Source organism: Palaemon carinicauda, unplaced genomic scaffold (assembly GCF_036898095.1).
Source record: "Palaemon carinicauda isolate YSFRI2023 unplaced genomic scaffold, ASM3689809v2 scaffold94, whole genome shotgun sequence".
NCBI classification, from domain to species: Eukaryota; Metazoa; Arthropoda; class Malacostraca; order Decapoda; family Palaemonidae; genus Palaemon; species Palaemon carinicauda.
Window position 1 is genome coordinate 81,216 of NW_027172247.1, and position 22,577 is coordinate 103,792.

The 22,577-nt window shown below is 43.2% G+C and overlaps 1 protein-coding gene across 1 annotated transcript in view; it reads left to right on the plus strand.

Annotated features, from left to right (window-relative positions):
* LOC137637716 (zinc finger protein 271-like) overlaps window positions 1-22,577 on the plus strand; it is a 113,834-nt gene that overhangs the window by 13,635 nt on the left and 77,622 nt on the right. Inside the window, exon 2 of the mRNA XM_068369864.1 lies at window positions 15,943-15,954. Within this exon, the coding sequence (XP_068225965.1) occupies window positions 15,943-15,954 (12 nt within the window). The remainder of the gene's footprint in view (window positions 1-15,942; window positions 15,955-22,577) is intronic.

A 22,577-nucleotide genomic window follows, 5' to 3' on the forward strand; every position in this document is an offset into this window, starting at 1 on the left:
GTGGGCGAGAGGGCGGCTACAACTCGCCGATCTCAATGTGCTACAACTAATACATTTCTTGTTGAACCATTCCAGGAGCAGCCATCGCATGATGTGAGGTCCCACGCTTAGAATTGGGAGGAGATGAAAAGCAACGGGCAGGCCATCAGGACGACATGGCTGCCTCACCCAAAAATAGATTTTTTTGGGGTCGAGCCTTGTTGTTCTAATAGAAGTGTACCAGAGAATTATTATTCTCAATTGTGGCCAAGAGAGTTTTAACCCTTTACATCCCATAGACATAATCAGATTTCCCTTTAGCATTGGTTACTATGGTACCAAGCTATGAAGGGGGCGATATGTCTGTGAAAAGTAGGAGCAACGAATTCAACATCATAGTCCCATTCACTGTGGAGATTTTTTTCTCCAATAGATGAAAAGACCAAAGTCTATAAAAGGAGGGTTGAAATTTGAGGTACATTACATTTATTTTGTACAGTATGTCCAATGAAAGGAAATGCAAAAAGAAAACGGCAGTCTGTTTTTGCTTCCAAAGATGCATAAATGTAACAGTAATGAATTTAACGGATTTTGAAGCAAAGCGAAAAATCTATTTCTGGGTGAGATGGCCATGTCGTCCTGATGGAAGCTTCCTATTGGCAGCTTTCTAAGGGATATTTGGCTACAGTGATACTCCCAGAGAATTGACCTTAGGTCTCCAGAATTCTAACTCCAGGCGCGAGTATCCTTAACATTTTTCTTAAGGATATCGCATAATATCATGGGATGTACTTCTTGATACGACACATGGCAATCTTCACCCCGAATAGAGTTTTCGCTCTGAGAGGGAAGAGTGGCGAAATTGAAGGGGAGCCATCATCAAGGTTACCCAGTGGATCCCCTTCCCGTACTACTACAGGGTCCAATATGGCTACTCATTCCTTGTAGCAATTAAGCATGGCGCTACAGATAGAGTAGTTTTTGGTGGGGATTGTTATACAATCCTTTTCTTTAGAAAAGGAGGGTGGGTTCATCAGGACGACATGGCCATCTCACCCAAAAATAGATTTTTTGCTTTGCTTCAAAATCCATTTTCTGGGCTCAAGCCATGTCGTCCTGATGGAAGTTTACCAGAGAATTACTTGAAAGTACTGTATCTGTGGGTTTGTATAAGTGCCTCAACCTTGGGTCAGCTTCTATATGGTCATCCAGACCAAAGAAATATATGACGATACCGTTATATGTCATAACCACTAGGGATGGAACAATGTTAGGGCTTCATGCCTCCTGCAGGGAAATGTCGTCCTCGACAGTAGAAGCTGCAGGGTTTGTATCTATATAGGAACAAATGTAAATAACATTCAGTTATTTTGTTCATATATATAACTACCCTCAAGCAAATACTGTACTTAGGAAAATAAGTAAAGAACTCCGTCTAATTTTATTTAACTATATTTGGGGCGAATAAGACGCAAATACACGTTAGACATTTATTTGAATAGACAACATAAATGTAATAATTGGTGTATTAATATTTTGCAATAGAATTATACATCCAACATATAAAAGATAAATATATTTTCTACCTGAAAGAGAAGAAAAGTCATTAGCCACTCGAAATCAGTTGAAAAATTATTAAGATAGTTCACTGTAAATGTTGGATAATTATCAACACTGCGTACAAGTGTACACATGGTACTGGTGTCCTTGGTATAATTCGGTACCTATAAAGAACAGTCCTAGTGTCACCAGGGGGACACTTAATAAAAAGGTATTGCACTGCAAGGTGTCAACACCTTTTCACCCAAACTGATACAGTCCCAAACAGTTCACTGTTCATCGCACCACTAGACGACAGGTTTTACAACACTACCTGCCGCCACCACAAAATGTTTTAAGGCGTGCACTTGCTTCGCATAATGTTTATAGAAGACTCTGGAGGATTTTCAACCAGTGTATGAGCGGAGTCTCTCAAAGTCCATATACTGAAAAAAGTTCAGTGAGGAAGCAATCTTTCTCAGATCATGACCTGTGGGTGTACTATCATGATCCGCTCTGCGAATGAAGTAGGTGAGCTTCGCCCTCAGTTGTTTTAGGGATAAGTTTGATCCTGAGGTTTCACCTTTGAAGAGCTGTCTTCCCCTGAAGTTCTTCGAAGATAGACCTTTAGACACTCTACTGGACATAGAGAGACATCTTCCTGCAGAGGGCAGATTCTCCAGGGACCCCACCTTTTGATGGGTAGCTCGTTTTTGGCTAGAAATGTAGGATCAGGAAAGATTCAGTTCTCCCACTTCTGTGAACTGAATATGGCCCTCGTCTCTTGATAGGGCTACTATTTCACTAACTCTAGCCCTGAGGCTATATTGAACAGGAATATCACTTTTTGTGTTAGATCCTTTAGAGAGCAATCTTCATTGTTCAAGGTTGAAGCATAGTGTAAGACTTTGTCTAGAGACCATGAAATGGGCTTTGGAGGGGCTGCTGGTTTAAGTCTAGAGCATGCCTTCGGAATCTTGTTGAAGATTTCGTTCGCCAGGTCCACCTGGAAGCCATATAGAAGAGGTCTAGTCAAAGCTGACTTACACGTAGTTATCGTGGTGGCAGCCAAGCCCTGTTTGTGAAGGTGGATGAAGAAGGACTTGCAGAAGTCTATTGAGATTTCTTTTTTGCTTCTTTGCTTAAACAAAAGCAACCCACTTCTTCCAAGACGATTCATATTGTCTTCTGGTTGACTCTGACTTGTATTCTTCTAGAAAGTCTATACTGTCTTTCGAGATCCCAAATCTTTTCTTGACTGCGAAGGCGAGAAAATCATGAGATGAAGGTGTTGAGTTCTCTGTGATGAATGTGATGAAGCGAAGACATTTGACTTCTGAACGAATTGGGATAGAGCTGGGTTCGGTAGAGGGACCAGCCTCAGCTTCAGTTCCATCACCAGAGGGAACCAATTGCTCCTGGGCCACTTGGGGGCCACTACTGCTGCAGTTCCCTTGAAGAATCTCAGCTTGTTGAGGACCTTCAGCAGGAGATTCGTTGGAGGGAACAGGTAGATCCGGGTCCATCTGTTCCAATTGAGGGACATGGCGTCCCTCGCCTCTGCCAGAGGGTCCTCATAGGGGGCTACGTATCGAGGTAGTTTCTTGTCGCTCGTCGCGAAGAGGTCGATCTGCAGTTCTGGGACTTTTTCCAAGATGAAGGAGAATAGGTCTGCATCTAGGGACCATTCTGACTCTATCACTTTAGCCTGGATAGAGCGTCTGCCATCACATTGTGGAACCCTTGTAGGTGAACTGCCGAAAAGGGCCATCTCTCCTTCCTTGCGATACGAAAGATGGCTAACATCACGTGATTGATGTGGGGCGATCTCGAGCCTTGTCAGTTCAGTCATCTCACTATCACTTCGTTTTCCAAGACCAGCCTGATGTGGGCTGATCTGTGAGGGGATAGCTTCTTCAACATCAGGAGGACTGCCATGGCCTCCAGAATATTAATGTGAAAGGTCTTGAACAGGGATGACCAGGTCCCTTGGGCTTTCCTTTGATGGGAGTGACCTCCCCATCCTGCCGACGATGGAGGAGGTGGTAGTAAGGTAACGGTCCTTGTTAGGCTCTTGACCTTTGACCACGGTAGAGAAGTGATTGTAGTAAGGTTGGTACCGGTCTCTGTAGATCTCTTCAAGCATTTGATGCGTATCTTCTCCAGACTCCTGACGCATCTTTCAGCTGTGCTCTTAGCACTGGGTCTGTTACTGCTGCAAACTGGAGAGAGCCCAGTACTCTTTCCTGTTGGCGTCTGGAGATCCTTTCGGATTTCAGCAGTCTCTTGACAGAACCCGCAATCTCTCTCCTCTTCTTTGGTGGAATGGAGAGGCAGTGTGACTTCAAGTTCCAATGGATTCTCAGCCATTGAAACTCCTGAGCTGGAGAGAAGCGAGACTTCTTGTAGTTGATCTTGAATCCCAGATGTTCCAGGAAATGGATCACTTTCTTGGATGCCTGCAGACAAGCAGTCTTGGATGCTGCCCACACCAGCCAGTCGTCCAGGTACGCTGCTACCTGAACGCCTTCTAGGTGTAGTTGTAGTACGACTGTGTCCGCAAGTTTGGTGAAGATCCTTGGGGCTATGTTTAGTCCGAAGGTCATGGCTCTGAAGACATACTTTGTCTTCTGTAACTTGAATCCTTGGTAGGAGGAGAGGGGCCGGCTGACTGGAAGGTGCCAGTAAGCATATACCAGGTCTATTGAGACTGTGTACGCCCCTTTCGGAAACAGGGTCCTGATGTGTTGAAGGTTAACATCCTGAACTTGTTGTTCTCGATGAATTTGTTGAGTGGCGACAAGTCTAGAATGACTCTGAGTTTGTCCGAGTCCTTCATGGGAACACAGAACAGCCTTCCCTGGAATTTGATGGACTTTGCTTTCCTTATAACCTTCTTGTTCAAGAGTTCTAAGGTATGATCTTCCAGTAAGGGGGTGGAGTGTTGGAAGAACTGAGGAAATGAAGGTGGAGATCTGTTCCGTTTCCATCCTAGTCCATTTTTGATGAGGCTGTGGGCCCAGCGATCAAAGGTCCAACGATCCCGAAAGTGGTGGAGTCTCCCTCCTTGCTGGAGCATCTCATTGTTTAGATGGTCCTGAGGGTTTGCCACCCTGACCTCGTCCTCCCCTGCCTCGTGAGGGGTTTCTTAAGGAGCCCCGTTGAGATCCTCTTCCTTTCGGGCGAAAGGTAGTGGTGTGCCTCTCAAACCCTGGGTTGAAGGCTGGTGACTGCGCTACCAGCTGTTGAGGCACCACTTGGAAGGTGGTCTGTGGTTGAGCGACCACTTGGGGCATCGTGGTCATGGTGATTGTGAGATGTTGCTGAGGAGTCCGAGAAGGTAGTCGTGGCTTTTTTGTCTTCCTCTTGGGTTGGGGACCAGCATCTGGGGAAGACTTCCTCTTTGAAGAGATGCCCCACTTTTGGAGAAGGTTCCTATTCTCCGTGGCAGCTTTCTCTACTATATCTTGTATCACTTCCTTTGGGAAGAGGTCCTTACCCCAGATACAGGAAGTAATCAGCTTCCTAGGTTCGTGCTTCACCGTTGCATTGGCAAACACAAACTCTCTACAGGCCCTCCTGGCCTTCACGAAGGCATAAAGGTCCTTGACAAGGGTGGCCATATGCATCTTTGCCAGGACCGTGTACATATATGGGGTGCTGGCATTGCCTGCTCACGTCTCCATGCAGTTCTGGAGGGAAAGGGGGGCAGCTAGCTTCTCCTTTGTCTCTTACGCCCTTCGCCCGAGAAAGTCCAATAGCTTTGGTAGGTCCTCGCTGAACTGCTGCGTCAAGCTTCGATACTGAGAAGGTTAGGTGGATTTCCTTCCATCTTTCTCATCTGTGGGCAAGTCCAGAGACAAAGGCCTACACTCTTCTAGTGTAGGGCATGGTTGGCCTGCATCAGCGGTCTTGAGTACAGTCGGAAGAGCCTTCGAGGTGAAGGGGAAGGCTCTCGAAGAAGGAGCAAGAAAGGTAGGGTGTTTTTTGCTCAGTGCAGAAACTCGCGATTTAGTGTATCCTGCCTTCTTCAGGCTACTCGTCAAGAGAGCCTGTGCCTTATCGTGGTGGAATACCATGACATCCTTTGGTTCCGTCTCTTCTCTCGACACTGGCTCACTCTTCAGCCAGATGAAGCACTCCGGGTAAGCCGCAACGTTAGGCCAAAACTCAATGTCGTTCAGGTGGACGGCTCCCAACTTCACCGAGATGTAGAATTTGCCGTTAGTAGTTGGCATGAACTCCGCATACCTCCAGGGATTGGTCTCGGAGCAGGGTGGCAGGTCTTTCACTCTGGGTCGCTTGTAAGACCCTCGGGAGGTGACGATCCGAGTCGCTTCACAGAACTCTCGTCATCTTTTCTTTCAAGTCTACGTTCTCCTTACGTAGATTTTCCATTAGCGTGGTAATGTGGGCTAAGACTGCATGACCCATCGAGTCTAATGGAGGGGTAGGAGCCGAAGACATAGACGGTGTCAGCTCGAATGCCGGCACAGGCAGAAGCGGTTCCTCCGCTTCTGTTAAGTCATGGTCCTCATCTCCTCCGGGTGGTAGAGTCGATTCTTCTTCAGGGTCGTCTCGAAGAAGATGCTTCTCCGTGTCTGTGGACACTTCAGACATCCTTTCCTCCTGGTGGATGTCCATGCCTTGTAAGACTTCATTGACATCAGCCTCGACTGCAATCTGGATGCAGGGGGGCCCGGGCCATGCCTGGGGTACGACGGCATCAGCTGTTGCCTTTGGGAACAGCAAGCTTCGCATCATATCGTTGGGGAGGTAAGGTCCAAGAGAGTTCTTTTGAAATCCTTGTACCCATTTCCAAAGCTTTTCACGTGCTGCATCCCTCGACTCCTCCAACTTGGGGTCGCCAAAACACTCGGTCACCAAGGCCGCGCAGACGTTACAGTCCTTGGGGTCCCAATACTTCAAGGTTTCAGTTGTCACTACGCAGGCGGCATGAGACCTGCACATAGTGTGACCACAAAAGTTCCTACTTTTGTGGTTACAGTACATCACCTCACATTTCAGCTTCTGGTCCTCCTGTAAAGAAAGGAAATTAAAATGAGTATGCAGTAATTTATCACACTTGATAAATTAATTTGTTTTCATGCAAGAAAATATGGTATTATCTTCACCATTATAGCTTAGGATAGTAAGCTAGAAAGGAAATAGGAAAGACACATACTTGTACCTCCTGTCCAGCCAATTGCTGTGACCTCCCTCAATATTAATATTTAGAATTTCCTTATTGAGGGAAAACTAGAGTGGAAGGGTTCTAACTTCTAGAGTTAGAATTAGTGTATACTAGCACTAACCCTTTCATAAAAGAGTATTAATATTGTAGGGTAAAATTATGAGATCTGATGACTATGATTCATCAGGGTATTGAAGGAATACTTCACTTCAATATTATGATTAGTTTCAACAATGGACATTAAAAGGATACGCAGAGTATGTTGGAAAATATATGTTGGAAAATATAAACTATTTTATAATATATATTAGTTTTCTGCGTGCAGTATGTACTATACTGCAGAAATACTGGCTACTTTATAAGCATATACTGTGGTTCAGGCGGCATGTTGCCGGCTAGGCTAATACCTGGCGGCACCGGTCCAGCCGGCATGCTGTTGGCTAAGTTAATACCTGAGAGCATAGAGAAGGGCTACCTTATTATAGTTTAGTAGATAAATAAGGGTATAGGTACTACTGTCCTTACTGCCTTCTTCCAGAATGAGGGTTCAAATGGAAGGGGGGAATGAATCATTCTAGCTTCAACCCAGCCACAAGATCTGTTGCCAGCCACTGCCGGGTCCAGGGATGTGGATGGCAGTCCAAGGCAGGACTGAAGAACACTCGAAGACATTAGGGTTTCCCACCGCCAGCCATCATGGCCGGCACAACCTTTCCCGGAGCCTTGGGTCCGTAGGGCGGCTATCAAGCTGCATATGTAGGAGCCCGGCCGGCACCACAGCCCTCCCGGCAAGCGGGAAGATTGTAGGACACCGGCCAAAGACATGCAATGGCTAGGCTATCGCTGAAGGACAGAAAGGGGCAGGGAAAGGGTCTTATGTGTTGTGTCGGGAGAAGGCGGCAGGATTGCCGGCCATTTCAAGTCCCAAATCAGAAACATTGTTTCAATATCGGCGCCGTCCTGGCTGGCAGAAGAATATCTATTCTTTAGCCCAAGACTTTGCCGAAACAAGACTTGTCTTGTAGACCTCAAGGCAGAGGGTGGCGGCATTGTACTACCACTTCAGATGCGGGCTAGTGAAGCTAGGCTTCCTATTCCTGCAACTGTAAGCCGGCAAGGGAGTGACTACTCCCCCGGCAGCCGAGTTGTCGGCATAGAGACTGAATACTCTGAGTTACTGTCGTGAAACCAAGGCGGGATACTCGCCGGCAAGGGGGAAGACAGAAAACACTAGCCTAGTCAAGCTGGAGTATACTACTCTATGGCAAGACCAAGATAGGGTTGTCACCTAATGGCGACACTCAGAGGGAAGGAAGGGTTTACCCTTAACTCTCTAAAAGCGACGAGTATTGAATTATATAAATAATTCTAGGAGATATACTATCTCCTGTTGAATTGATGAAACAGTACGCGAGGGTAAACGGGGATAATGTACGAAGTATATTAAAGCGAGTAGGCTAGGTTAGCCCAGCCCGGGGCGAGATCTCAGCTACGCTATATCACCGAGAGACTAATGTATACGAACGGTACATTTAAGGAAGAGGAAATATACGTGCACTAGTATAATTTTGCCTAAATAGCCATAATTCATTAAAGCTAAATACTGGGAACATCGTTCTACTGACTAAATAAGGCATGTATGGCGAACGACAGCGTCCAAAATGGCGCCTCAGGTTACCGGCCACGCTCCAATAAACACATCTAAATTATGCTAATTTAACTGTAAGAAGGGAGCTAAAAATTATACGCAGGAAAGATTAAATACTCAACTTTCCAGAGGAAGATGATGCTGGAGAATGCATGATAAATCCTCGTAAATAGCGATCTAAAACTCTGAGAGCAAGCGGGAGTACACCGTGCACAATTCGCTACAAAACAAGGAATGGGTAGCCATATTGGACCCTGTAGTAGTACAGGAAGGGGATCCCCTGGGTAATCTTGATGACAGCTCCCCTTCAATTTCGCCACTCTTCCCCCTCAGAGCGAAAACTCTATTCGGGGTGAAGATTGCCATGTGTCGTATCAAGAAATACGTCCCCTGATATTATGCGATATCCTTGAGAAAAATGTTAAGGATACTTGTGCCAGGAGTTAGAATTCTGGAGACCTATGGTTAATTCTCTGGGAGTATCACTGTAGCCAAATATCCCTTAGAAAGCTGCTAATAGGAAGCTTCCATGAGGATGACATGGCTTGAGCCCAAAAAACATTTTATACAGCAGATATATACAGAAAACCAGAGTTTTCCGACCCCAAAATTATGTAACAAAGTAGTAAAATAGTACCACTCATGACATAAAACTCCGAACTTTATTTGAGCCGCGAGGGCGAAAAAACTATTTGCTGAAGGGTTTTCGTTATTCTAGAGGAAGCGAAGACAGTCTTCTGTTGAACATCCTGGGAAAGGCCTGTAGATGGTAGAGGGACCTGGAGGGGTTAGAGTCCCAAAACAAGAGCATACCAATTGCTCTTGGGTCACTTGGGAGCCACTAGAGCTGCTATTCCCTTGAAAGTCCGCAGTTTGTTCAGGATTTTCAGTAGGAAGTTAAATGGAGGAAATAGGTAGGTATGGGACCACTGGTTCCAATCCATAGACATCAAATCCGTTCTTGTCACTTCCGGATCCAAGTTTGGTGCTACATACCCGGAAACTTCTTATTGAAGTTTGCCGCAAAGACATCGATTTGCAGTTCTGGGACTTTCTCTGGAACAAAACAGAATGACTTTGTGTCTAGGGACCATTCTGTTTCCAGAGCCTTGAATATCGACAGGGCGTCCGCCGTCACATTGCGAATGTCTTCAAGGCAAACTGCCGAGAGATGCCAATTCCTCTGTTTTGCTAAAGAGAGGATGGCTAGGATCACATGGTTGGTCTGAAGAGATCTGGAGCCCTGTCTGTTGACACGTACTATCGTACTGTTGTCGATGACTAATTTGATGTGTGATTTCGTCTCTTCAGAGTCAGAAACACTTCCATAGCTTCCTGAACATTGATGTGAAACTTCTGAAATGCAATCGACCACTGACCCTGCACTTTTTTTAAAATTGAGTGCCCTCAAACTTGTTCTGAGGCATTCATGTGAATAGTCAGAAGAAGGAGGGTACTGCAGAGGGACGTGGTTCAATAGACTCTTGGCAGTGGACCACGGCTTGAGCTACTTTCGCAGTAAGACCAGGATTTTGTGGTGAAGATCTCTCCGAGTATTGGACGCCTTTCTTCTCCAGACTCTGTTGGCATATATGAGTCTTGCTTTCAGGATTGGGTCTGTCACAGTAGTGAACTATAGTAAACTCAAGACTCTTTCCTGTTGACGCCTGGTGAGTACTTTTGAACGAAGAAGGCTCTTGACCGAGTTTGCGATTTCCGTTCTCTTGCCTTGCGGTAGAGAGAGAGTGTGTGACTTTAGATTCCAGTGAAGTCCTAGCCACTAGAATTTCTGAGCTGGAGACACCCTGGACTTCTCGAGGTTGATTTGGAAGCCCAGAGACTAGGAATTTCATGACTTCTTGGGCAGTCAGAAGACATTCCGATTTCATTGCAGCCCAGACTAGCCAGTCGTCCAGGTACACCATTGCCTGAAAGCTTCTGTTCCGAAGTTGTTGGATGATGGCCTCGATTAGCTTCGTGAAAATCCTCAGAGCTATACTGAGCCCGGAGGGCATAGTTTGGAATATGTAGGCCTTTCTAGCCAGTCTGAAACCAAGGTAGGGGGAGACGTGCCGACCTATTTGAAGATGCCAATAGGCGTTTGTAAAATCTATGGAGACGGTGTAGGCCCCCTGGGGTAGTAGTTCCGCATATGCGAGATAGTCAGCATCTGAAACTTGTCGTTCAGAATGAATTTGTTTAGTGGGGACAAGTCCTGAATAGTTTGAAGAGTGTTCAAATCTTTCTATGGCACGCAGAATAGCCATCCTTGAAAGTTCATGGATTTTGTGCAATGGATGACTCGCTTCTGGAGAAGATCTTGCACATAATCCTCCAAAAATGTGGTTGTGGATTGAAAGAACCGGTGTGGTTTCTGTCTCCATTTCCAGCCTAGCCCTTTTGAGACTATGCTGTGAGACCAGGGATCAAAGTCTAATCGATCCCTGAACAGGTGAAGTCGTCCCCCTACCTCGAGCTCTTCATTGCTGTTGTGAAGGATATGCATCTTTAATCGCCTTGCCTCTACTTCCTCGGCCTCTAGATTGACCGTCTTTTCCAGACCTTTCCCTGTTACCGGACCCTTTCTTTTGAGCCCAGTTAGGGTGGAAGGCTGGAGACTGTGAGGCATGCTACTGGGGTACCATGTATACAGTCTGAGGAATGGTGGTAACTGAGGCCGTCGCAACAGGAAAGGATTTCCTTCCCTCAAAGTTACTTCTGGGCTTCTTGCCCTTGGGTTGAGGTCCTTCGCGGCGGTTAAATTTCCATTTAGAGGACATACCCCACTTTTCTATACGGCTCTTATTCTTCTGAGCCACTTTGTCCATGACTTCCATAACCAATTTCTCTGAGAAGAGGTCTTTCCCCCAGATATTCCCGTTTAACGAGAGAATGCCTAGACGAAATAATGTGGTTTCTTCAAAATGTTGAAGAATTGTGACGGGCAAGAGGGCCCTCGAACTTAGGGAAATTACTTCCAAAGTTCGAATCTAAATTTCTCTCCCTTTCATCTATTTCTTCTGCTCAATATTACTTCGACCTTTTCCTTATTTTATCAACTTTCTTTTGTCTTGCTGTCATAACTCAATGAGTATTATTAATAGATAAAAAGAAAAATGAAAAAAATAAAAAGAAAAAATTAAAATAAAAATAGAAAATAAAATAGAAAAATAAAAATAAAGATAAAAAATAAAAATAAAGAAAATGAAATTTAAAAAGGAAAAATTAAATAAATTAAACAAATAAATAAAACGAACAAACAAACAAACAAACAAACAAACATACATACATACATACATACATACTGTATATATATATATATATATATATATATATATATATATATATATATATAATGTATGTATATATATATATATATATATATATATATATACATATATATATATATATATATATATATATATATATATATATATATATATATATATATATATATATATATATATTTGGGCTCAAGCCATGACGTCCTGATGGAAGGTTCCTTTAGTAGCTTCCCAGTGAGCAATTCTGCTCCTGAACAACATAAATAGTGCACCCATACGCTTCCTTAGAAACATCGGCAAATACATATAATTTGACAGGAAGGTCTGCATTAAATGGCCATCTTTTAAAGGGAACACTACCTACGTCTTCGAAACCTTTGCATAGCCTACGCCATCGAGCCATGAGATCACTATCTAAATCTTGATCCCAGTCAAATAATTTTAGGCCCATCTCTCTTATTAAGATTTTTCCTTGCAACAACACTGGGGCAAATATTCCAATTGGGTCAAATACAGAGCCCAAAGACAACAAAATCTGCCTTTTTGTTGAGGCATTGTAGTTAAGAGAGGCAATCTTAAGTTTTAGAGAATCCTCTTCCTTATACAAATAATCCAACACACTAACCTCTGGAGAAAAAAAAATTTTCTTCCTCTTTTAGGTGAGAAAAAACAGCCCTATCATTAGAAGACCATTCCCTTAGTGGTAAATATCCAGAGATCATAAAATTATTTATGTTATCACTCGTATGACAAAGCTCACTAACATTGTTGGTTGTAACGATCAAATTACCAACATAAAATTTATCTTTGATTAAAGTGGATACCTCATTATGGGAGTTCACCATCAGATGGGGCTGAACAGTATAATTCACGATGAAAAGGGAACTCACAAAACCAAAAATTATGGTATTATCCCTATAGGGGACATATTTACTGTCCTCATCAAGAGATAGTCTAATCTGAAGGAAAGCCTTCATTATGTCAGCAAAGATAATATGATCGTTGGTTCAAAAATAGGTAAAAAAAGATAACAGATTGTTTATCAGGTCAATGCCTGGAAAGGCAGCTTCATTAAGCGAAGGAGCTCTTCCGACCTTCGGAGAGCAATTAAACACAGGCCTTATTTTTGTGGTGGACAACTCGTCCATCTTGATAACTGGTCAATGGGGAATAAATATCTGACCCGGTACTCTCCTTTTCTGTGATACCTAATGCATCTTGTTGGTCAAATACCTCGTCATATTTTCCCGAGATACGTTAATTTCTAGCTTCTCATACACTCTTTCGTCTACCGCTAGAGGCAGAAGATGCTGGAGAATGCATGATAAATCCTCTAGGGCACTTGAGTAATCTTTCTTATAGTTTCATTTCTGATCCTGCCCTGGCATTTAACTCCCAATATCCTTCTGAGGGCTTTGTTCTCAAATCTACTAAATCTATTGGAGATTGTTTCATGTCCATAGAGTAACACCGATCTCACTAAATTGATATATAGTGTGATGATTTTTATATGTGATTTCATGCGATTTGGTTTACTTAACCTAGCCATTGTCCGACTTGCTTTTTTCAATCTTTCATGAAACTCTAATTCTAAAGACCCTGTATTGGAGATCATAGTTCCTAAATACTTAAATGAATCTACTTCTTTAATCTTTTCTCCTTCCAATGATATTTCATCTTCCATTGCATACTCCGTTCTCATCATCTCTGTCTTTCTTCTTTTTATCTTCTAGTATGCAAGCATTACAAACCCTGTGGTGTTCGGCTAACACGGAGACCATCATCAGCTACTCTAGGTCTGCTAAATTCCCATCACCAATCCAGTCCAATCTTTTTCCACCATTTCTGACTGTTGTATGCATTACAAAATCCATGAGGAGGATACACAACATAAGTGACAAGATATTCCCTTGGAGTACTCAACTGTCCAGTGGAAATTCTTTTGATAAGACTCCATTAACATTAACTTTACACTTGTTATACTCATGAACAGACTTAATCAAATTTACATACTTAAGAGGAATTCCATAATAACGTAGGACTCTACACAAAATTGGCCAGTGCACACTATCAAAGGGATTTTCACATTCTACAAATGCCAGCAAAATGGCGATTTGTATATTTTATGCATTGCCGTACAACATGTCTCAAAATGAGAATTTAGTCAGTGCAACTTCTACCTTTTCTAAATCCTGCTTGTTCATCTCTCACTTTGTTATCAATCTTGCTCTCCAGTCTCTTTAGAAAAAGCATACTATATACTTTCATAAAAACTGATGGGATTGTTATGCCTCTGTAATTATTGCAATCAGTCAATATTCCTTTTTTTATATTTTCACCAACACTCCTAACTCCCATTCATCAGGTTTTGCATCTTTATGCCACATTCTACAAAATAATCTAAAAAAGTAGTCTCAGAGTCACTTCATTTTCGGTCAGTATCATCTGATCAGTTATTCCATCGTATCCTGGGGATTTCCATCTCTTTAGTGTTTTGAGGATAGCTTTGACTTCAAACACACTGAATTCATTCGTGGGCTCATCAAGGTCTTCATCCGCTTCAGGTATATCAATCAAATTATTCCCTTCATATGTCTTATTCATAACCTCACTAAACTGTTCCATCCAACGTTGTCTTTCTTCATCTTCTGTTGCTATAACAGAGCCACCTCTCTTTTTGATGGGTATATGCTTCTTCTTCTTTGTCCCAGTCAAGATTTCATTAATAATTCTATGAGCAATTCTTACACTATAGCCACTTCCTGAATTCATAGCTTTGTCAGCCTCATCTGCTTTACTGTCTAAATATTCTCTCCAGTCATTCCTAGCAGTATATCTTAGCAATCCATGTTTGCCAATGGTAATACTCGTATAAGTGGATGAACAACTTGGTAGAGTAATGAGGGCTTGGGGTGTGGAGGAAATGCCCCCAAAATTTCGATGAAGTCACTGGCAGCAGGATGATGGACTGGGTTTAAGGCAATGGATAAACTGTCTCTTTTGTGTTTTACTCCTGATGCCTGATGCTAGGTGTTACTAGAATTAGTCACTTCCCTTAGTTAGATAGGCACTGTGCATCACAAGGAACTGGCTATCCTTTGATGTATCTAGCAAATGAATCCTCTATGGATTTAGTCAGTCATGGAAAGAGAGGGGTACAGAATGGCTCCCAGACCCAGGTGTAGCGGGTTGCTAAGAATCTCCCGGTTTGTAAATACTAAAGAAAAATCGAAAATAGGCAATTGGAATGTTAGATCCATGAATGAAATTGTTAAGTTACAGCAAGTGGAGAGTGAATTTATGAAATATAGTTTGGATATCTTGGCCCTAAGTGAAACATATCTGTACTAGCCTCCTGGCTAGTACAGTGGTAACGTGTTTGCCTCGCACTCGCGTGGCGAGAGATCGATCCCCGCCCAGGGCCGTGAGTTTAAGCTGTTTACTGGGGAGGCTACTGCTGTGGTTGGGCACCACAGTGGGGGTTGGGCTTGCCCGGCTGACGTTCTGGTGAGCATCTATTCTGATGGAACTGGAACTGAAACCTGACCTGGTAAGGGGATTGGTAAGGAAACTTTAGACCAAGGCAATATATATCTACTCAGGAAGATCAGATGGAGTTGGAAGAGAAGGAGAAGGAATGATGATGACACCAAGAGCAAAAAAGGCATTAACTGAGTGGAGAGCTGTAAATAGTAGATTGTTGCTAGCAAAATTCAAATCAAAGCAGTGCAATATGAGTATTATAGTTTGCTATGCGCCAACAAATGATTCGCCTGAAGAAAGGAAAGATGAATATTATAAAGAACTGCAGAGAGTAGTAGATGAAATCCTTGAGAGAGATATGAAAATTGTGATTGGCGACTTCAATGATAAAGTTGAAAGAAATAATCAAGGGATAGAGAATATGATGTGTGTCGAGAGTCTTGGTGAAGTTGCAAGGGAAAATGGAGCACATTTCATAAGTTTCTGCTCAGCAAACAATCTTCTCATTGGAGGTACTCTTTTTCAACACAAGAACATCCACAAGTATACATGGATTTGACAATGTGGCAATTACAAAAATCAGATAGATCACATTGCCGTTAATAAAGGGAGAAGGAGGACTATGAGAAATGAATGAAGCTATAGAGGTGCAGATATTGGTAGTGATCACCAGCTCCTCATTGCCACACTGAATTTAAAACTGAAAGGACCTACCAGAAACATGGATAGAATACCTAAGTTTGATACAACTAAGCACTTAGAAGAGCACAGAGAAACATTTGCAATTGAATGAAGGAATTGATTTGCAGTCTTAGAGACTTTAAGAGGTGAAGAGCTGACAATTAATGAAGAATGGTGAGAAATTAAGAACATATATCAGTCAGTTCGAAGTGAAGTCTTGTGACACACAGTTAAAAGGAGAAAGCCATGGATGTCAAATGATACTTGGGATGCTATAAAAAAAAGAGAGACAAAGACAGAAACTGATTGTTGAAAGTTTTCGAGGAAGTAATGAAATTACAAGTTAGAGCATGCTAAATATTCCAGTATTGACAGTGAAGTCAAAAGAAAAGTTTTCAAACTCAAACAGTTGGGAGTGGGTGGGTCGTTTCTTAGCATTATTATTGATTTTTTAAGTAATAGATCTCAAAGAGTTGTTGTTGATGGGCACCAGAGTGATTATAGGAATGTGATATCCGGTGTTCCACAGGGTAGTGTTCTTGGCCCATTACTTTTCATACTATATACACATGACATGTGGTTTGGCCTAGAAAACAAGCTTGTTGCATATGCAGATGATGCTACTCTCTTTGCATCAATTCCATCCCCTGAATGTAGATCTAGGGTTGGTGAATCCCTTAATAGAGATTTAGCTAGAATTAGTGCATGGTGCAAATTATGGGGTATGAAGTTGAATCCTAACAAAACTCAAAGTATGATTGTAAGTAGGTCAAGGACGGTGGCTCCTCAACATCCGGATCTCATTATTGATAATGTTTCTTTAAATATGTATGACTCTTTCAAAATTTTAGGTGTGATTCTCGACAGTAAATTTACTTTTGAGAAACATATAAGGTCTGTGTCTTCTTCAATTGCACAAAAATAGGCTTATTGAGAAAGTCTTTCAAGATTTTCAGTGATCAATCTATTCTGAAGAAGTGTTTTAATTCTTTCATTCTACCTTGTTTTGAGTATTGTTCTCCTGTCTGGTCTTCAGCTGCTGATTCTCATCTTAATTTGTTGGACAGAAACTTACGGTCTATTAAATTTTTTATTCCTGATCTAGATATTAATCTCTGGCACCGTCGTTCAATTAGTTCATTATGCATGTTGCATAAGATTTTTCATAACTCTGACCATCCTTTACATTCAGATCTCCCTGGATAATTCTATCCTGTTCGTAATACTAGGCAGGCAGTTAATTCTAATAGCCAGGCCTTCTCCATCACGAGGCTCAATACTACGCAGTACTCTAGAAGTTTTATTCCAGCTGTTACCAAGTTGTGGAATGATCTTCCTAATCGGGTGGTTGAATCAGTAGAACTTCCAAAGTTCAAAGTTGGAGCAAATGCTTTTTTGTTGACCAGGCGGACATGAGTCTTTTTATAGTTTATTTATGACATATTTGTTTTTGATGATGTTAATAGTTTATATATGACATGTCTGTTTTGACGTTGTTACTTATTTTAGAATGATTTATTGTTACTTTGTTCTCTTCATTTATTTATTTCCTTATTTCCTCTCCTCACTGGGCTATTTTTCCCTGTTGGAGCCCCTGGGCTTATAGCATCTTGCTTTTCCAACTAGAGTTGTAGCTTGGAAAGTAATAATATATATATATATATATATATATATATATATATATATATATATATATATATATATATATATATATATTTGGGCTCAGGCCATGTCGTCCTGATGGAAGTTCCTATTAGGTAGCTTTCTAGGGTATATTTGACTACAGTGATATTTCCAGAGAATTTTACCTTAAGGTATCCAGAATTCTAACTCCTGGAGCGAATATCCCTAAATAATCTCACAGGAATATCACATAATATCAGAGGACGTATTCTTGACACGTCACATAGCTATCTTTGCCCCGAACAGTATTAACGCTTCGAGGGGGATATAGTGACAAGAATCTGAAACGAGAATGAAAAGAGAGCCGCTCATAAGGCATCTCTCCTATCCTGTTTCCAGTGTGTATCTGATGAAGGCGGTAGCGCCCTCTATATTCCTTTTCGTGTAGCTCTACTACTCGGTGTTTTCCCTTGTCTTCTCTCGTTATTTTGGATTTATTTCAACATTTTGATGACTTCTCCGGCCTCTGCTGCCTCTAGGGAAGTTGAGTATTATCTTTACTATGTATAAATGTAAGCTCTTGTCGTTTTGAATTAAATCAAAAGTTATTTTAACGTAAACAAGAGCTGTTGCCTACCGGAGGCATCCTGGATGCTATCGCTCGCTTTTATGGGTCATTTAGTTAGCTGGAGCGACGTTCCCGGTTTGTTTCGCTTTGATAATTTAGCTATTTAGCTCTGCTAGGAATGCTTATATTATACCGTCAGTTTTTAGCTCGGTGATTTCGACACGGGTCGAGGTACCGATCTTGCCCTTCATGAGGCTTCGTAGTCTAGACGTCTGGCACTAGTACTTTCATGCATGATATAAGTTTTTCTGAATGTTATATTATTGAAGCTATAGGCAAATATTTTATACATTTAAGATATTGTTGAATGTTTTTCCAAGATTGTATACGAGAGAGTTTCGGTGATTTAGGTAATCGATTCTCATCCTACCTAGTCTAGTATTCTAGGTACAGTAGTATACTTTCGCACATCCCCGATTGTTCTTTTCTCCTCCAGAGGCTAAGTTCAATCCCTCTCTCCCTCTGTAAGCCTTTGGCTTAATCCTAGTGGTTCTATCTGTAAAATAATTCAGGTATAACTATTCTAGGATATGTCTGTCCTGACCTGATAACCAGAGTGACTGTTTTTTGGGGTTAGAGCAGAACATCAGAGTTTCTAGTCTGTGGTCTGCTTCTTCCTAGCATGGAGAATGAGTCTCCTTTGCTAGGTTAGGGGCGGACACAGGAAGCTTTGCTTCCCTAGTCCATGTTGGAAGGATTCTGTAAGAGATGATTCCTTCCTCTAGTGGCCTAGCAGACTGTCCTGTTGTTTTTCTCGGGCTGGAGAATGAGTTTTCTCTGTTGCCCGGCAAAATAACTTCACCTACTTTGTTCTGGTTGGGAGGAGGTTAGCAAGTATTGCCAGTCTTCCTCCCTAATAGACAACTCATGGTTAGGATGAGCTTCCCTAACGGCTGAGTGTGTCTCCTGCTAGAACGAAGTCTATAGGACCCTTATCCCTTCCCCACCTCTCTTTCTTTTATTTTCTTTTGGCCGCAGTCCTACTTCCGTACCTAGTATAGGTTAGGATGGAGGACAGGCTCAGCTCTCTGCCGGCTGGCACTACGTGTCGGCCGGCAGAGACCCTTTATTCTTTGCAGAGTGAACCCCAGATCTCCCTTGGTCTCCCTTCCATGTCTGCCAGTAGAGCCCGGCAGACTATTGATTCTTTGGAAGCCTGAATGCTACATTCTCCCCTTCCATAAGTTCACTCTTTCTGGATGGAAGGTCTTATGGCAATGCCACCTTATAACCTTACATCCATACTGTTTCTCTGACTATTGTGTTGCACCCCTAACCCGGCTGCCGGCTTAACAGCCAACAGCCGGGCAGGTGGAGGTTCACTGGTTTGTGGCTACTGTCGGCGGGCATGGGTTTTATTACCTTTGTCGGCTGGCAGTGGAAACAGCCCGAATCTGCTGGCCACTACGATTAGCAGCCGGCAGCCGGGTATTAGTGTTTTCAGCCGTCGGCTGGCAATGATTGCCGGCCGGCACCAAGTCGCAAATCAGGGGGCTGCCGCCTATTAATTAAAGATAGTATATCTTTGAATTATTCAGGCGTTGTTGCCGGCCGGCACGTGCAGGCGCACGCCGACACGTACCGGCGCGTGCTAGCCGGCACAACAGCATGTGATGTACTGTAGTTGCTGTATTCGTAGTGTAGTACACACTGCATTAGCAGAAACTGCTGTACAGAGCTTGTGATAACACTAAAAATTCTTCATCATACTTAATGTTATCTTGTACAGCCTTTTGCTGAGACCGTACAATACATAGAAAGTAAGTTCTTTCTGCATTCTTTCTATCCCGTATATTAAAACTTTATCTCAAGGTGTGAACTACACCTTAAATTTCCGTTTAGGAAATTACATAAGGTATTCTAGAATAGAATTAACCTTAGTTTTAATATCTCGGGAGGTTTCAGCAATTGACTGGACAGGAAATACAAGTATGTGTCTTTCCTTCTTTCTTTTATAGCTTTTCTATATAAGCTAAATGTCTCAATATAAGTGAAAGCCTTCACTTGACACGCATGGATTTTTCTTCTCTTTACAGGAGGACCATCTGAAATGCGGGAGTGTGTTCTGTAATATCCGCAGTAAGAATTTCTGCGGACATCAATATTGCAGGAGGCACGCAGCATGCGCAGCCTCCAGAGGTGATCTCCGCTATTGGGACCCTCAGGTTTGTACAGTTTGTTCTAACCTGATTACCGAGGCTTTTGACGACCCTAAGTCAATGGAGTCAAGGGATGCTGCCAGGGAAACGTTACGATCCTGGTTGAGGGGTTTTCAGAAAAACACCTCAGGTCCCTACGTTCCAAATGAGAATATGAGGGCCTACCTTTTCCTAAAGCATCGGCTGATGCAATCATTCCCCAGCCTCAGGTGGAGATACCAATTGCCCAGAATCCGGTAGATTCTGAAGTCTCAGCCGTCCTTCAAGACATCCAATTGGACGATAGGATGTCGGAGGTGTCGGATTCTACTGAGAAGGACCTTCTAGGAGAAGGTCAGAAGGAGGAGGTGTTCCAGGCTCCTCAAGTAGAAGAGGAAGAAATCGACGAAGTGTCGGTTACATCGGTTCTGGACCCATAACCTATTCCATCTACATCGTCTGCTATCCAAGATGAACTGGGAAGGACTCTTTCTTCCATTGTTGAGATGATCCAACAAATTCAAAGGAAGAATGATGAAAATGAAGCTGCAATGAAACTGGAGATACGTAGACTTGCAGCATCACGTGGGCCCCAGAAGCGGCTCAGCGTGAAGGATCTTCCTTTGTGCTCGGATACCAATCCTTGGAGGTATGCCGAACACATGCCAATCACAACCGGGAAGATCGTGATCTCAGAAAAGTTGGGAGCAATTCCCCTGAAAGAAGTGGAATTTTGGCCCAACAAAGATTCTTATTCGGACTGCTATGTCCGTCTTAGGAAGGAGCCAGCCTCAAAGGAGGAGACGAAGCCGAAGGAGGTCATAGTTTTTTACCATAGTAAAGCTCAGACGTTACTAGTGAGCTCCATGAAAGAGAGGGGCTTCACTAACTCAAAGGTCCCCGCCTTGAGTAAAAAGCTTCCCTCCTTTGTGGACTCTCCTACCAGAGCCTTTCCCTTCTTGGAAAAGGGATATAAGTCAGCCTTAAAGGCAGTGGAGGCAGGGAAACCATGCCCCTCCTTGGAGGAGTGCAAGCCATTATCTCCTACCTTGCCCTTGGACCAAGAAGACTGGAAGAACGTACACCTTACCTTCTCAGTTGGGAAGCTGGAAGCTGATATTGCTGAACGCCAGTTCGGTGAGGCACTTCCAAAACTGTCGGAGGTTCTCTTGCGTAGAGAGCAAGAGACAAAGGAAAGACTTGCGGCATCGATGTCGTTGCAAATGACACTAGAAATGATGACAAGTGACCCCAAGATCCTGGACATGTTCATGGTTGTGGCCAAACCCCATCTGGCCACAGTTACGAAGGATCTCTATAGCTTTATTAAAGCTAGGAGATCCTGTAGAGAGTTCGTGTTCGCCTCGGCTGAGGTGAGGCACGACCCGAGGAAACTGATCTCCTCTCATATTTGGGGTAAAGACCTCTTTCCCAATGAAGTGGTTAAAGAGGTAGTAGACAAGGCCGCCACAGAGAATAGGAACCTTCTCAAAAAGTGGGGCTTGGATCTCAAGAGAAAGTCTTCTCCGGATGAGGGTCCCCAACCCAAGAGGAAGACAAAAAGGCCTAGGCCATCCTCTCGGCTGGCTAAACCCTATTGACAGCAACAACAGCTTCCTGTGACCGCGGTGCCTCAGATAGTGGCACAACCTCCAACCACGTACCAGCTGGTACCTCAACAAGTGGCGACACAGTCGCCAGTTCTTAACCCAGCCTTCAAAAGGCAAACTTCTTCCTTTCGTTCGAGAGCTAGAGGAACAGCCAGAGGTTCTTCTAGACGCCCTTCAAGAGGAAGGGGATACAGGGGAGGACGCGGTCAAGGAGGCAAGGCCTCAGGTCCACAACAGCAGAAGTAAGATACTTCCAGTAGGAGGGAGATTACAGCTATTTAGGGATCGCTGGACCTTCGATCCCTGGGCCCACAGCCTAATTAAAAATGGACTAAGTTGGAGCTGGAGCAGTCCTCCACCTCAATTTCCTCAATTCTTCCAACACTCATCCCCCGTTCTGGAAGAATATGTCCGAGAACTCTTAGACAAAAGAGTAATCCTGAAGGTTAAGTCCATAAAATTCCAAGGAAGGCTTTTTTGTGTTCCAAAGAAGGACTCAGAAAAACTCGGAGTTATTCTAGACTTGTCGCCACTCAACAAGTTCATAGTGAACTACAAGTTCAGAAGGCTCACGCTTCAGCACATAAGGACCCTGCTGCCCAGAAGGGCATATACTGTCTCTGTAGACTTGTCTGACGCTTATTGGCACGTTCCAATTAATCGCCACCTCTCCTCCTACCTAGGCTTCAAGTTACATAGAAAACTTTACGCCTTCAGAGCCATGCCTTTCGGGCTAAACATAGCCCCAAGGATTTTCACGAAGCTTGCGA